We start from the raw sequence: 16,094 nt of genomic DNA, 5'->3' as shown, positions 1-16,094 counted from the left end.
TGGCCGTCTACTGGAAAGACAGAGCTGGTGGAGAGCACGAAGGGAGGAGCCATCGTGAAAGAACAGTTGGGAGCACAAAGCAAAGCAAAACAAAAATAACAAACAAACAAACAAACAAACAAACAAAAAATCACAGCGCCCGCCCATGTCCTTTCCATCATTCAAAAGAAAAAAGCACCAGGGCTCCGCCTAAAAAACTAAACCCTCTTCTTCCGTCCAGTCCCCTTTTAGTCTGGCAAGATGGATGTCTTCTAGGTACTTCCAAATAATGAGACATCATTGTGGGATAAAATAATATAAAGCCCAGAAGGGATGTGAAATTCTTGTATCGTAGAGATCTTCCTGGGGCCCCTGACTTCTCTGGGAAGTGAGGGAAGCTGCACACAGCCCCTCCAGAAATAGACGTACAGCACAGGAGAGTCCGATGGAGAGTCTGAAATGTTAAGGACTCTCAATCCGTGTTTCTCATGGATCCTTTTAGGCAGTTTGCCTATGGGCAGATGAATAGGTGGGTTTTCAATGGTTTTCAAGCTACCCTGTGGCCCCAGCTTCCACCTAGGTACTTTGCCCTACCATCCTTTAAAAGAAACTTTCCAATTAGCTGCCTCTACAGCCTCAGCAGTCCCTCCTGTTGAAGGAAGGAAGCCAACAGACTAGCATAGGAAATATCTGACTTCTTGTTTTTTTTAAAGATATTTCTATTTATTATATATAAGTACACTGTAGCTGTCTTCAGACACCAGAGGAGGGCATCAGATCTCATTACAGATGGTTGTGAGCCACCCTGTGGTTGCTGGGATTTGAACTCAGGACCTCTGGAAGAGCACTCAGGGCTCTTACCCGCTGAGCCATCTCTCCAGCCCATCCTTTACAACCATGAGACACTGAGACCAGCACTGCAGTTTCTGAGCAAATCACCATCTACTTTCATTCTCCAGGGAAACGTTAAGCTTCCTGAACCCACATCCACAAGCTGCAGCTCAGCACTTCTGCAACTTGGGACCACACAGCAGCTCCCCGAGAGCTCCTTCTATCCTACCAATTTCGGTTAAAGCAGTGGCTTTTGAGCGTTCTTTCAAAAGTTCCAATCGACGTCAAGCCAAGTTCAATCTGGAAGCACAGATCTATAAACAAAAGTCAAAAGGACTTGGTGGCCATAGGAACCATGACAGCTACTGTCCCTGAAGGCACGGAGAGGGAAAGGGCCCCAGAGCTGGACTTCAGCACTCTTACCCTTTAGTTTCCTGTCATGTTAATAGGTAGAGTATCTCTGCATTCGCTCTACGACCAGCACACTACCGCCACCACCACCACCATAAAAGGCAAATGAGCACTGGAAGACGCTCGTGCAGACTCCTCTATTTCCACTCTCACAGCCATTTGATAAGATTAAGCACAATTAATTTATTGTAAGTATAAAGAAAACTGGGACGGGGGAATTTATGTAAAAATAACTGGCTTAAGAAAAACTTGTTTACACAGCCAGAATACAGCAAATACAGAGGCGAATACCAGCAGCATACCACTGAACTGAGAATAGAACCCCCGTTGAAGGAATCAGAGAAAGAACTGGAAGAGCTTGAAGGGGCTCGAGACCCCATATGTACAACAATGTCAAGCAACCAGAGCTTCCAGGGACTAAGCCACTAACTAAAGACTATACATGGACTGACCCTGGACTCTGACCTCATAGGTAGCAATGAATACCCTAGTAAGAGCACCAGTGGAAGGGGAAGCCCTGGGTCCTGCTAAGACTGAACCCCCAGTGAACTAGACTGGTGGGGGGAGGGCGGCAATGGGGGGAGGGTTGGGAGGGGAACACCCATAAGGAAGGGAAGGGGGAAGGGGGATGTTTGCCCGGATACCGGGAAAGGGAATAACACTCAAAATGTATATAAGAAATACTCAAGTTAATAAAAAAAAATAATAATTCAGAAAAAAAAAAAGAAAACAAACTCACCACAAGCAGGGAGGGAGGGACAGGGGAGCTCAAGGGGCTGGGGCTAGAAGAGAACATGATCTGGTATTGGGAGGGGGAAAAGGGCTGAAGCCCTGAGGGCCAACAGAAAGAATGAAAACAGGCCACTTCTGGAGAATTAAGGTTGGGAGGATGCTCTAGAATGTACCAGAGACCTGGGAAGTGAGAGACCCTCAGAACTTAAAGGAGGGACCCTAGATGAAAGGTCCTACAGTGGGGAGAAGGAACCTATTGAACCCACCTCCAGCAGAAAGATAGAGCATCAAGTGAGGGGACGGGGTTGCTATCCCACAGTCAAAGTTCTGACCCATAATTCTACCTGTCTGAAAGAAATGCACAGATGGAAATGGAGAAGAGCCTGAGGAAAAGATGGTCCAGTGACAGGTCCAAAAGTGGTTTCAACTGAAGGGGAGGCCCCAAGACCTAACACCGTTACTGAAGCTATGGAGTGTTCACAAAAAGGGACCTACCATGACTGCTCTCCAAAAGACCCAACAAGCAGCTGAATTGGATGCAGATATGTGCACCCAACCAATGAAGAGAAGCTGCTGACCCCTTTGGCTGAATTAGGGAAAAGCTGGAAGAAGCTGAGGAGGAGGAGGGCGATCCTGTAGGAGACCAGCAGTCTCAATTAACCTGGACCCCTGAGCTCTCTCAGACACTGGATCACCAACCAGGCAGCACACACCAGCTGAGATGAGGCCCCCAACACATATACAGCGGAGACTCCTGAGTCTAGGTTCAGTCAGAGAAGATGCACCTAACCCTCAAGAGAATGGAGGCCCCAGGAAGTTTAGAGGTCTGCTGGAGTCAGTAGGGTGGGACCATCCTTATAGAGAATGGCGGGGTTTTGGGGAGGAGGTATGGGATGTGGAACAGTTGGGGGATGGAATGGAAGGGGAATAAAACCTGGAGTGTAAAAATAAATGTGGACACTGAGGTTTAGAAAGGTTCCTACTTACCTAATGTAAAAAAGCTAGGATGTAAACACGGAGCGACCCAAATTCATGACTTTAACCAATGTACACATGGGCATGAACTGAATCCTATGCCATGCTCTGAAATGTTTTAAAAGTAATTACGGGGGGCTGGAGAGAGGGCTCAGCAGTTAAGAGCACGGACTGCTCTTCCAGAGGTCCTGAGTTCAATTCCCAACAACCACATGGTGGCTCACAGTCCATCTGTAATAGGATCTGATGCCCTCTTCTGGTGTGTCTGAAGACAGCGACAGTGTGCTCATATTCATTAAATAAATAAATATTTTTTAAAAAGTAATTACGTTTATTTATTTATTTATTCACTTATTTATTGTGTATGTGTGAGCACATGTGTGCTCGTGGGCACACAGACACATGGCAGAGTGTGTATGTGGAGGTCTGAAGGCAACTTACAAAGGTCAGTTCTCTCTTCCCTTCTCAAGGAGCCAAGGCTAGACCCTGAGTTGTTTGGCTGCTCAGCGAGGTCCTTGGGCTGCACAGCAGCCCTCTTGCTGGCCCTACCGTTTATCATCCTGGTACAGCGAGGCACTCACATTGTAATTCAGAGAGCTGATTCTATCAAACTCCACCAATGATTGTCTATGCTCAGGGGTCGTTCTGTACATTTTAATCCCCTCCTCTCTAAAACACAGGCCGTGGATCGCGTAGGCCTTTATTCAGTTCCGAGGGATCTTCAGAGCCTGTTCTTCCTAACTTGACTTATTTTCAAATGTGCTGGTATAAAATATTCATGAAAACACACTGAGTTCACTAGAGGAACTCTTGGATGACCCCCCCCCCCCAAGTCAAGTGCTAGAAGGCAGGAAAAAAAATTTTTTTTTTTATTGTGAGGTGACTTAACATTTGAGCTCAGAGTAAGAAATTATATTTTACTGTCGACATTAACAAACCCCTCCTTTCCAAGCATCTCCTCTTTCTCGTCTTCTTAATGACTTTGGGGGTTTTTAATGTATTCGTTGTATATTTGCACAGGTATTCGGTTACAAGTGATTCTTAAAAGGTAATAATCAGCACATAAAAGCAAGAATAGAGAATCTTAGGAGGTGTATGTAATACCCACCTGTGCTACTTGAAAATACCATTTTGACATTTACAGGAAGTGGTCCCTTCCTAAGTCATGTCCCTTCCGACACTTTGCAATAACAACATACAAGAAATTTCTCGTAAGTATTCCATTAATCTTCATATGCTCAGCCTGTGGTCAGATATACCTTCATCTTCCAACAAATGGATCACCTATTTTTATAATGTATTGTGTGTGTATAGGTCTTTTGTCTGCATGTACACCCTATGCACAAGTGTGTGTTTCGTGCAAGGAGGTCAGAAGTCAAGAGCTCTCTTAGAAGTGGACTTATAGAACCCAGGCCTTCTGGAAAATCAGCCAGTTCTCCTGACCTCTGAGCATCTCTCCAGCCCACGACCACCTATTTGAAATTTGCAACTCTCCTAGTCTGCTTTAGTAGCAGCTCCAGGAGGTTATTTTCCAGTGACCTACTTTAAGCATACTTCGGAGCTTTGCATTAATAGACATGCTTAAAATCTGCATAATGCAGAATCCCTGATAGCATTGGGACTGAATTACAGGGAAGGTAATGACCTCTTGACTTCCCCACTCCCATCCCAGTACTAGATATTGAACCTAGGGCTTCACACATGCAAAGTGCTCCTGCACCGAGCTGCATCGTGAACACTTTGTCTCTAAACTTTTGACAGAATAGACCATCTAAAGCAAACTGTTCTGAAACCTCTTTACAGAACTTCATGAAAAATGTAGGTGCCTGGACACTTTCCCAGGCTTACTGAATCAGTTCCTTGGATTAGGGCCCAGTGTTTCATAAGCACCACAAGCAATGGTGTGGTGATGTGCATCAAAGTGCAGCCTGTCCTTTCTCTCTTCACCAAACAGTAGTGGACGATGAGGGTGATGGTTAGCTTTAATTGTCAATTTGAGACAATCTAGAATTACCTAGCAAGAGAGTCTACCTGGGGGATTGTCTGTATTAGATTAGGTTGGCTTGTGAGCGCATCTGTGGGGGACTATGTTGCTTGCTCTAACTAGTATGAAAACACCTAACCACTGTGGGCAGCACCATTCCCTCTGGCATGCCAACTATATTAGAATGGAGAAATTGAGCTGAAGGACTAGAATTCATGCATTAATTCATTGCTCTCTGATGCTAACCCTGGGTATGATGTCACCAGGTGTTTCAAATTCCTGCCCCTTTGACTTGTCCTCTATGATGGAATAAAACTTGAAATTGTAAGCCAAACAAACCCTTCTCTCTTAAGCTGTTTTTCTTATTCACAATGGAAAAGAAAACTAGGGCAATGAGCCTGGTACAGAGGCATATACCTGTAATCCCCGGATGGATTAAAAAGATCACAAGTTTGATGAGGTCAGGCTGGTCTACAACAAAACAAATCACACACACACACACACACACACACACACACACACACACACACACAAAGGAAAACAACAAATCTCTCAGATACTTGAATTTTGTGTTGGTGATGCATGTAACTCAAAGAGAAAGCACTTACTTAACAAAGACAGGTCCTTAGGACCACATCCCCAGCCCACATACACATGAGGAAGGGTAAACCCAATGAACAGCTTCTACTGATATACACAGAATTTAGAATAAAGCACATATCGTCTTTTTAAATATTATTACTTGGGCCTCAAATTAACAAGAGTCTTGAAGAAAAGGCCCATGATCTATGCTTCCAAAATTACTTCCTCCTCATCCCCCTGCATGCCAACCCATATATCAAATATTCAACACTGAACTGAAGGGACGGTAGTCAAAGGCTGTAGTGCTTTGCTCACCCGACTTCAAGTAAAGCATTCATACTCTGTCAGCTATTTTATGACTTTCAGTGCTAGGGAACAGACTCAGGACCTTGTGCACACTAGGCAAGAATGCTTTTAAATCTGGAATGCCTTGGCATGTCAAGGAATCAACATAAATCCTGTGTGTGTGTGTGTGTGTGTGTGTGTGTGTGTGTGTGTGTGTGTGTGTATTTCTGACTCTTCACTGAGAGTAAATTAGCCAAAACCTAACTACAGAACTCAGCTTTGATTTTCAAGTTCTGTTATAAACATCACACACACACACACACACACACACACACACACACACGCACACAGACATCAATCCACAAACCGGTAATGCATATCTAAGAGCAGAGCTCATTGATTTACATACTGATATCAATAAGTATATTTTATTTCTTTTCTCCAAATAACAACTCTTATTTCTTCCCCATACTTGTATCAGCTGTGTTCCCTACTCCATTTTAAAACTACCTTGAGACACAGCGTTGGGAAATTTTCACTCAATTTTTCTTTCTCTCTTTGGGTCATCACATAGGACTAGGCTCTCCTGCAGTGCACGATTCTCCCATCTCAGCTTCTTGAGTCCCTGCCTGTGTATGTCAGCAGGCCTGTCTCAAACTCTGATGGTACTGAAGTCATTCTCAGTGGCCCAAGTAAATATAAAATCTCTCTCCTAGGTCGGGAGAGTAGGAAATGCTGGATCTCAGTGATGCTTTGCTCTCTGACTTGAGGCTTAACAGAGGTGTCAAGCGAACAAAGCAGGAAGCTGGCAGTGATGAGGACGCATGTGTACACAATGGCCGTGGCTGAGAAAGGACTTCCAGTGTCACAAGCATGGAGGTGAGTGGCTCTGCTCCACCATGGTGTGGAAGAAGCTCCTCCTGCTGCATCCACTGGGAACTAACATCTTGCCACACATGACAGTCTTTGGGCTGATAGGGAGAATGGGTGTCCTAGGTGTCCTGTGGCTATGCTTCCTACAGGAGCAGGAAGGCACATGGCAGACATAGTCACACAGAGAAACCCACTCAGTAGGTAACAGGCAAAAGCCAGTCAGTCACTTTGTTGGTGTGCAAAGGGCCAGTTATACAGATAAACCCTCCATGACCTAAGCATCTCCCATTTGCCCAGAAGAAGCACTTCAGACTCGTACAGTGATTCCTTATCTTAGAAAGCTGGGAACTCCTGTCGGGAGTGCCCTGAACCTATGTGGTCAGCAAGCACAGGGAAGACTTATAGATGCCAAAATCATTCTTTACTTACCAGTTTTGTAATGTCTTTTACATTATCAGTCACAGGATTCCTGCAGATCTCCTGAGTTTTGACGAGAGGATTAAATAGGAGCAGTTGAAGATAAATGCAAGTGATAATCCAAGTCTAAACAAAGAACAGAAACATTTCTTGGTGTCCATCAGTTTTTAAAAAAAAAAAAAAATCCAGAACTATGCAAACCAGTAACACCTTATACCGTACGTGTTAAGTGCAAATATGCCAGAGCGGGTTTTTTTTTTTGTTTTGTTTTGTTTTGTTTTAAGCTGATGGCTTAAATGTTAAGCATTCAAGCTGCTCTCACCAAACTGAAAAGAAAAAGAGCAACAGCCACAAAATACTCCTGGCTTCCATCCTGTTTGAATTACTCTTTCAATGGCTTTACTGTCGGTTACAACGTCTGTGGTAAGCCTTCTACAGTCAGTTTCTTGACGGCAATTAGGGATGAACTTGTAGCAACGTGTAACAGAATTATCACTTGGGGGGGACCTCGGAAAATGGAGGAATGCATGAAATTCAGAGCCGAAGGCTGAAAAGAAGCACTCTCCTTTTAAATGTGGACAATTTAGGGAGCAGAAATACAACCGTGAAAGGAGCCTTCATTTAGACCTCTAGACTAGCACACTGCCCCTCGGATTGACAGAAGGGTGTGTTTTTAGATCGAAGGCAGAATTTAACCTAATCTTTACGGCAGCAAGATAATTATTATGTGCAGACAGTTTGTTTACCACTTATGGGAAAACATGTCCTTCGCCAATAGAAAGATACTTTTGAATGGTGGCAAAAAATTCTCTGTCCCTCTTGGTCCCCCCCCCTTTCTCTGCCTCTCTTTTTCCCCTCTCTCTATCTCTCTCCTTTACCCACCTCTCTCAGTTTCACAGACACATACACCCCTCAAAGAAAAATTATACATTACACTATGGATTAGTTATTTTTATGCATGATTTGTTTTTCTTTCTCACAGTATATTATAGACTTTTCCAAACTTGAGCATCTGATTTCCTTTTTTTCCTCTTCTTCTTCTTCAAGGATCTTCAAAACACATACAATACTGTCATGCATACAAACATCCCTCAATATGTGTTTGCCGGATGAATCCACAGCCAAGACAGAAATCTATTGTCACTCCCTAATTCAGTAACCATTTACAGAACAAGGTTCAGGAGGCAGAGATCGTCGCAGCAGTCGCCAGGGAGACAAAGATGATGAAGATGTCCTGGAAACTCAGAGGCAGGTAAATAAATAATACCTCAACCCATGATAAATGTTTTGGGAAGACAGAGAAGAAAGCAATTAATCAATTAATCTTAAGGGGAGACAAAAAGTAGGAAAGCAGCGTTAGGGAAACCTAGAGAGAAAGTGTGACGTGACTTGGGTTAGAACTAATAACAAATGACTTTGTGGGGTTGGGGATTTAGCTCAGCGGTAGAGCGTTTGCCTAGCAAGCGCAAGGCCCTGGGTTCGGTCCCCAGCTCTGATAAAAGATGACCACTGCAGAAAAAAATGAAATAAACAAAGGCATGTAGAATTATTTAAAAGCATATTAGATCTTTTAGGATGTAGCATTTACCTATGACATCTAAAAAAATTACACAAAATCACATTGTCAATCAATATCTGCACACTGACACACTGGACTACACGACAATTTATTTTATTTGCTATTTTTTCACTATGATACTGCATCTGTAGATACAGTGGTTTGTACATGGAATTAAAGCCTCTTATTCCCTCACTCCTTGGGATCTCCTTGAGCAGTAATGGTACCTAAGTTTGTTTAAGGATTATTTTGAGCACTGTGGGAATATAACTCTTCATTACACCATCTCCCTTAGACCACAGTGAAGACCAAATGGTTCAAAGGCTCTGCCTGGGGGATCCCTGTCTGGGGGAAAACTTCCTTCATAGGTATTATTTTATTGTGCCTTTCTTTTACATGGCTTGATGCTGAGATGTGACTCCTCCTGAAAAGGATTTCTCCAAGGCCCTTTATCCTGATAAGATTTGGGGAGCCTCCCTAAGGACCTTGGGAACTGGCCAACCAAGAATAATGTTTGTATTGTAGATCCTAGGAAATATGGAGGCAGATGACGTCTCATCTTCACCATGAACTATTCCTGGGACCAAATGAAAATTGGGGAGAGGAAAGGGGGTAGAGGAGAGAGAGAGAGAGAGAGAGAAAGAGAGAGAGAGAGAGAGAGAGAGAGAGAGAGAGAGAGAGAGAGAGGCAGGGAGAGAGAGAGAGAGAAACACAGACAGATACAGACAGACACAGACAGATACAGACAGACACAGACAGAGAGACAAGCAGAGATATATAGACAGATAGGCAGGCAAAAGTTTCTCATTCATTCAGGAAATAGTTATTAGGTACTTTATTGAGTATATATCATGCACCACACATCTCTCCAGATGCTACGCTAGACACTGAACATAAGGGCAGAATACCTCTATTTCCATAAATTTCACCTTTAACTAGGGAGACAAACAGGAACACGAACAGAACTGTGCTATATAATCCGATATAAAATCTTAAGACAAAGAATCATTAGAGCCAAGGAGAGGAATTGCTATTAAAACCCTTAAAGTGAGATTATTTGAACCTGGAATCACAAACAGGCATGATTGTAGGTTCTAACTGAGAGTCACAAAAGAGCCAGGTATGGGACAAGCACACCCAGTTTCATTGGGCTGTAGTAGGTTGCACACCAACAGCTGTTGTGGTTTTTACACAGTGGAGGTTTGCGGCAAGCATCATGTATTGATTAAGTTTCTTGGTGCCAATTCCAACACTTCTGATGATCCGCAGCGTGTTTAGCAATAAAGTCCTCTTAAATTTCACGTTGTGTGCATGAGTGGGGTTTTCTTTTCTGTATGACTATCTGTGCACTGTGTCCATTCCTGACGTTAATAGATGGTTTGTCAGTTACCAGGTGGGTACTGAGAATTGGCTGCAAGAGCAGCCAATATTCTTAATTTCAGAGCCCCCAGGAAAGTATTGTAATTGAAGTGTGCATACTGTTTATTTAGACATAAAGCTGTTACACAGTTACTGCTAGACAGTATAATATGGGTATAAATTTTATCCGTACAGGAAAGATTCTCTTTACTGTGACGGTTATTTGTGGTTATGATGTTTGGAATGGAACCACATGATCTCCAGCTTTAGAGAAAAACCAAAGACAGGAAGCAAAGAGCAGATACAGCTGAGCTGATACTCCTCACTTCTCCCATGTCTAATATCCTCTGCAAGCCGCCGAACACATGGTATGTGTGTGGCAATGACAGAGACAGGTAGACAGGACTACCGCTCTTGCTGTACTTGCCCAGTTCAGTGGCCCTTCAAAGACACTGAGAAGCATCCATCCTTAAACCAGTGTGGCTGCCAATCACCAAGACCAACCACGGCAATTAAGCACTTGTGATATACTGTGTTTGCTACCTAAAATCTTCAGCTATATGCTCTTGGGTAAAATATGAATGTACACCTTGAGTTCAAGTTTTGGAAAGAATTTTAGGGAGGATCAAATACCCTGGCACTCTCCAGTCTAAAGAAAAAAGAGAAAACCAGAGACAGTCTTTACCTTTGTCCTTCCAGGATTGCCATACAGGTAAAAACTACTGGCTGACATTTTAAACACAGTGATCGAAGGGTACCTCCTGGGAATTTCACCCCAAGGACTGGATGGAACTAAAGTACTCCACTTAGACATCTGTGGGGAAATGATGCTACTGGGAAAGCAGATGCCAAGTCCCTAAGGTATATTGAAGGGGACATCTTTATTTAAAGAGCAGGAGTAAACCAGGAGCAGCAGATGGCATCAGAGAAAATACAGAAGCAAAATTAAGGGTACTACAGCCCATAGTCCAGTTTTCCTGTGAATGAAACAAAATTTATTGTGGAATTTTTAGCATAGGAGGGATGTGAGCGGACCTTGAATTAAAATAAAACAGAGGCAAGTTAATAAGGGCCCAGGGGTGGAGTGCATGCTAGCATGTAAAAATCCTTCAACTGAATCCCCAGGACCACAAAAAATAGGCAGAGTGGTGCAAACCTACTTGTAAACCAGCATTCAAGATCTAAATGCAAGTTCAGAGGTCAAAGTTCAAGGTGATTCTCAGCTAGATAGCAAGTTTGAAGCCAGCCTGGGATATAAGCTACCCTGTCTCAAAATGAATTAGTTAATCAACCAAGTTTAATAAATAAGTTAGATGACTGTGATTTCTTTAGGGTAACAAATGGTAGGGACATTTTAAGCAGAATAAAATGAGGAGGTACCACTAAGTGTTACCACTATAAGCCACCAAGGGATGAAAACAAAAAATACATTGATAAGAAGCACTTAAGAGTCTGGGCCTCTGAAGGCTGAACCCTGGGTCAGGAGCATCTGGTGTGTGATATGAGAGTCAAAGAAACTCAAAGATTTGGCCACGTATGGGCAAGGCCAGAAGTTACACTATGTATGTAGGGTAACTTGTGCAGTTTTCCAATGATACCAGGTCAGGATATTTGAATCTGGATTTGTGGTAGGGGATTGGTTGGGACTGAAACTATAAATGTGACTGCCTTTAATAAGGAAATGGGATTCTACACATAAAAGAATGAATCAAGTCACCCAGGGACTCTAAATAGAAAAACTAGCAAAGACTGAACATCCTACAGTGTCAAAGGTCAGGTCCCACAGAAGATAAGAACTCATGCAGGATCTAGACAGGTAGACACACCCAAGGAATAGGAAAAAATCACAAAAAAACAACAATTAAGTACAGTGTGTGGCATCGCATAACTACAAATCCCCTCACTTAGAGTTTTGAGGTCAGTGGACCACAAAGTTGTCATAGATTCACACAGTGACACCGTGTCTCAATAAGAAGCAAAAGAAGAAGGTGGCTGGACCAGATTACGTCAAAGACTAAGAATCAACCATTGGATTAAGCAACATGGAAGCCATTGGTTAATACTAACCAAGAGATTTTTATTGAGGAAGCCTAAAAAGACTTGCTTGAAGTGGATTCAAGAAGCAAGAGAAAAAAAGTAACCAAGAAGAATATGAAACCCTTTTGAAGGCTTTCCTCTCAAAGGAGAGCAACTTAATAAACAGACTACAAAAATAAAAACAAAACGGAGTGGTGATTGACAAGGAAGTATGAGTTTTCTGGGGGCGGGTATTCGAAAGAAGTTAGAAGCATCAGCACATTTGTATTCAACACGGGATTATCCAGGGAGAGAAAACAGTTGACTTAGAGTCACACATCTGAGTAGATAAGGTGAGATGGGTGTCTAAAACACAGCAGCTGGCTTCCATTAAAAGTATAGATAGCTCACCAAAACTAGAAAATCATGGAACAATAGAATAGATCATTTTAGCTGGGAGCAAAGCAATACAGGGAATAAAGCTATTTGTTTCAAACATTTACTATGTATTAAGCAGCAAATAAAACATAATTTTAATGTGTCCTAATTTTAAAGATTAAGATATCAATTTGATTTCAGAATAAGTGAAACCAGCATACAAAGTCAGGTATGTCTGATTCTAATCTCTGTACTTTTAAATATAACATGCTGTCCCAAGACTACAGGAAATCTGTGAGAGCAATTATAAGAACACTGAGGCATATCTCTAGTACTTCAATAATTTTGCAAATACCAAACATATGGGCACACATTTGTTCAATATTTCATGCACAGCTGAATATTCTGCACCATTCAGATGATCATACTTTTTAATATACGTCCTTTGATAGTTTCTTAAAATACAATTAAGACAGATTGCTACAACAATTGCGAAATAATTTCACCTGCATAGCCTCAGTCTTAACTGTCAGTCAAATACAAATGCCTACAAGATGCTTTTGCTAGTTTTACAGAAGTGTGCTTAGTTACGGTGAACATCAAATCCGTGCCAACCTAATCAAATGCCACAGAAGAGGCTCTTTTTTTTTTTTTAAGAACTTTATTTCAAAGTGATTCCAAGTGAATCTGCATTGTGATGTAGTTTTTGTGTGCACTTTGATGCCACTAATAAAGAGCCTCCCTTTGTGAAGGTCTAACTTTACTCTAGGATAGCTCTGCAGGAGGATGCAGGGGCAGAGGTAAAGACGCGGGACTCACGGGACAGTTTCAGTATTAATGACTCTGTGAGAAGCTTTAGAGCCAATTCTCTTCCCTGGTTTCTGGGACCACAGTAGAAATACTAAGCTTGCATCAAAGGGAAGCCTAGCAAAGCAACTGCATTACCCTATTGTGACAGAGCTCCAAGTTGCTGAACTTGCAGGAGGGACCGTTTTTCAATTTGTACTTAAATTTGTTCCTTACTCTCTTTCCTATAGATGGTCGGTCATTATTCACATATTCTTACGGAAAATGTGTGCCTTCTCTAGCTACTGAAGGCTTTCTCTTTCTTTTGTCTAAAATTGTCTTTGTCATTTGTGTACTCTTGTTCTTTCTAAAAATGTTATTACTTCTTTTATTTTTTGAGCTAATATAATTATGTCACTTACTTCTTCCTTTTCCTCTCTCCAAACCCTCCTGTATACCTCTCCTTGCTCTCTTTCCAATGAATGACTTCTTTTTTCATTAGTTGTTACATGCATGTGTATATATAATATATATGTATGTGTATGTGTATGTGCATATGATGTATATGTGTATATGATATATTTATACAATTATATGATGCATATGTATATGATGTATATGTTTATGATGCATATTTATGCATATGTATGTGAGATATATATGTATATGATGCATATGTATATGATGTATATGTATGTATATATGTATATATATATATGTGTGTATATATATATATATATATATATATATATGTATTTCTAGATACAGAAGTTCATCCTGCTTAGCCTGTATGTTTTCAGGGCTGACCATTAGGTACTGGATAACTAATTGGTAGTCTCTCCCTTGAGAAAGACCCATTTCTCCTACTCTCCTACTGAAGACTTACTTCATGGTGTATAAATACGACATGTGTCTTGTCCATCATGGGAAACCATAGGAACCAGCATGCTAGCCCTGAGGATGACTGTGTCCTAATATTAAAACCTGTGAATGTGTTGCTGTATGTGAGAGAGTGGACTCCAAGAGGAAACACTGTCTTGCATTGTGGGGCCCAATAATTTCTTTTTTAACCTATGCCCTTTAAGACGGAGAATATTTTCTGTCTCTGGTCAGAGACAAAATGACGTGAGAAGGAGCTGATTTGCCACGCCTGACTTTGAAAACAGAAGTAATGATCCTAGAGTCAGGGCAAAGGCTACTTCTAGGACCTGGAAAATAGAAGAAATGCTTTCCTCCCTCGAGTCTTTGGGAAGGGATATTTGATTTTAGGCATGATATAAAGAAAAAAAGTCATAATTTATTTGCAACCCTTTAAGCCTCTGAATCTGTGGTGATTTGAAAATATAAAAACAAAGCAGACCTCAGGGAACACTTTCTGGATGAAGTTAATAAAGAATGTCACCTGACCGCATCAAGCTATTCTACCTGAAGAGGCCGAGCTGCCTCTACCAGAATTCTGAGCCCCTAACCTCAACTTGAAGCAAAGAAACCCGGCTTTTGTACTGTCTCATTTATTCATGTCCCTGAATAAGATTTTGTTCGAACAAAGGTTTCCAGGGGTAAAGGAACTCTCTGCACACTCCCTCTCCCTCTCTTTCCCAGAAACCATGAGAAAAGCACATAATTCAAAAACCCCATGAGTCCCTTACAGCATGGCGAGCCCCTTACCACAGGACCTCCAACAAGTCAGCTTATCCCCTGGCGTACCCGTGTATCAGCCGAAAAAATGAGAAAGTAAATTAAATAAGTAAATAAAAGCCGCACCCATTTCATGAACTAGTGATAAAAATGAAAAAAAACCACTCCAACTAGAGAAACTATACAGGCACTCACTGTGTGGCATATGAACTTGGCATTGGTTAGATGAAAGGCGCTTAGGAGTGTTTGACTAAGACACACGTACTGCCTCACACCTATAATCCTAGTGCTTGGGAGGTAGAGAATTGCTGTAGTTCAAGGCCAGCCTAACTACACAGTAAGTTCCAGGGCGGCCTGGCTTTCACAGTGGGAGTTTGTCTCATAAAATAAAAATAAATAAATAAATAAGGAAAAATGAAAGGCTTGCATAAAGAGTCTTAGGAAGTCCTTTACAGCGTGAACTATCAATAAACTGAGTACGGCCTTTAAATCACAGATAAAACCATATCTGCCATGTGGAAGGAGGGCCTGGACTAGTCTCCACAGATATTTTGACATTGTTTTGGGGGTTAGATAACGCTGTCTATGCTTTGGTTTTCAACCCTGTTGATTGTACCTGCGCTTAAAAAAAAAGAAAAGTCAGTGAAGGGTGCGAATATACAGACAGAATCTTTACCCTCATTTCTTTCTCTTCAAGGAGAATTTGTACATCAGAACCTCCCTGAATGGGTGTGCACACAGACATACGCACATACCCCAAGGGAGATACAAAGCTGAAGCAGAATGTCCCTTCTTTTTTGACTTCTGCTCTAAATGTATCACTTCAATTTGCAGATTCATCTTGCTCCTCCCCTCGCCCCCCCCTTCCCGTAGCATTCTCTTCATCTGTATGGTATTTTCTTTGGCTACTTTGTTTTAGAGCAGCACAACTCTTCTCTCTACGCCACGCTCAGTGAGTGATAACCTCTCCCTCTGAGATAACCTTTACCACACAGGCACACTAAACAAATCTTACTGACGGCAGTTCAGTTCTTGACTTTTTTTTCCCCCATTGAGTTAGGGATCAAAAGTTTCTCCCACACACTCCCCATAAAACTTACTACAATATCCTTTTGTTGCAAAAGATTGCTTTCAAACTATGGAAGGAAAATAATGCAAAGTCTGCATGTCCTGGGAGGACTAAATCATGTAACAGAAACGGTCCTGGGAGAAGGAAGTAATAGTATGATCTGCACTCCGCTGGAAAGGACAGATCTCAGGTCTTTTGCCGAGAGCAGTTTTTACAGTCAG

At 42.0% G+C, this 16,094-nt stretch overlaps 1 protein-coding gene across 2 annotated transcripts in view; it reads right to left on the bottom strand.

Annotated features, from left to right (window-relative positions):
• Kitlg (KIT ligand) overlaps positions 1-16,094 on the bottom strand; it is an 81,163-nt gene that overhangs the window by 38,478 nt on the left and 26,591 nt on the right. For both annotated transcript variants that reach the window (NM_021843.4, NM_021844.2), the window contains 1 exon segment: positions 7,082-7,195. In NM_021843.4, coding sequence (NP_068615.1) covers positions 7,082-7,195 — 114 coding nt within the window.

Source organism: Rattus norvegicus, chromosome 7, assembly GCF_021556685.1.
Source record: "Rattus norvegicus strain SHRSP/BbbUtx chromosome 7, alternate assembly SHRSP_T2T, whole genome shotgun sequence".
Lineage (NCBI taxonomy): Eukaryota > Metazoa > Chordata > Mammalia > Rodentia > Muridae > Rattus > Rattus norvegicus.
Note: the sequence above shows the minus strand (reverse complement) of the source record. Positions and strands in the feature narration are given on the sequence as shown.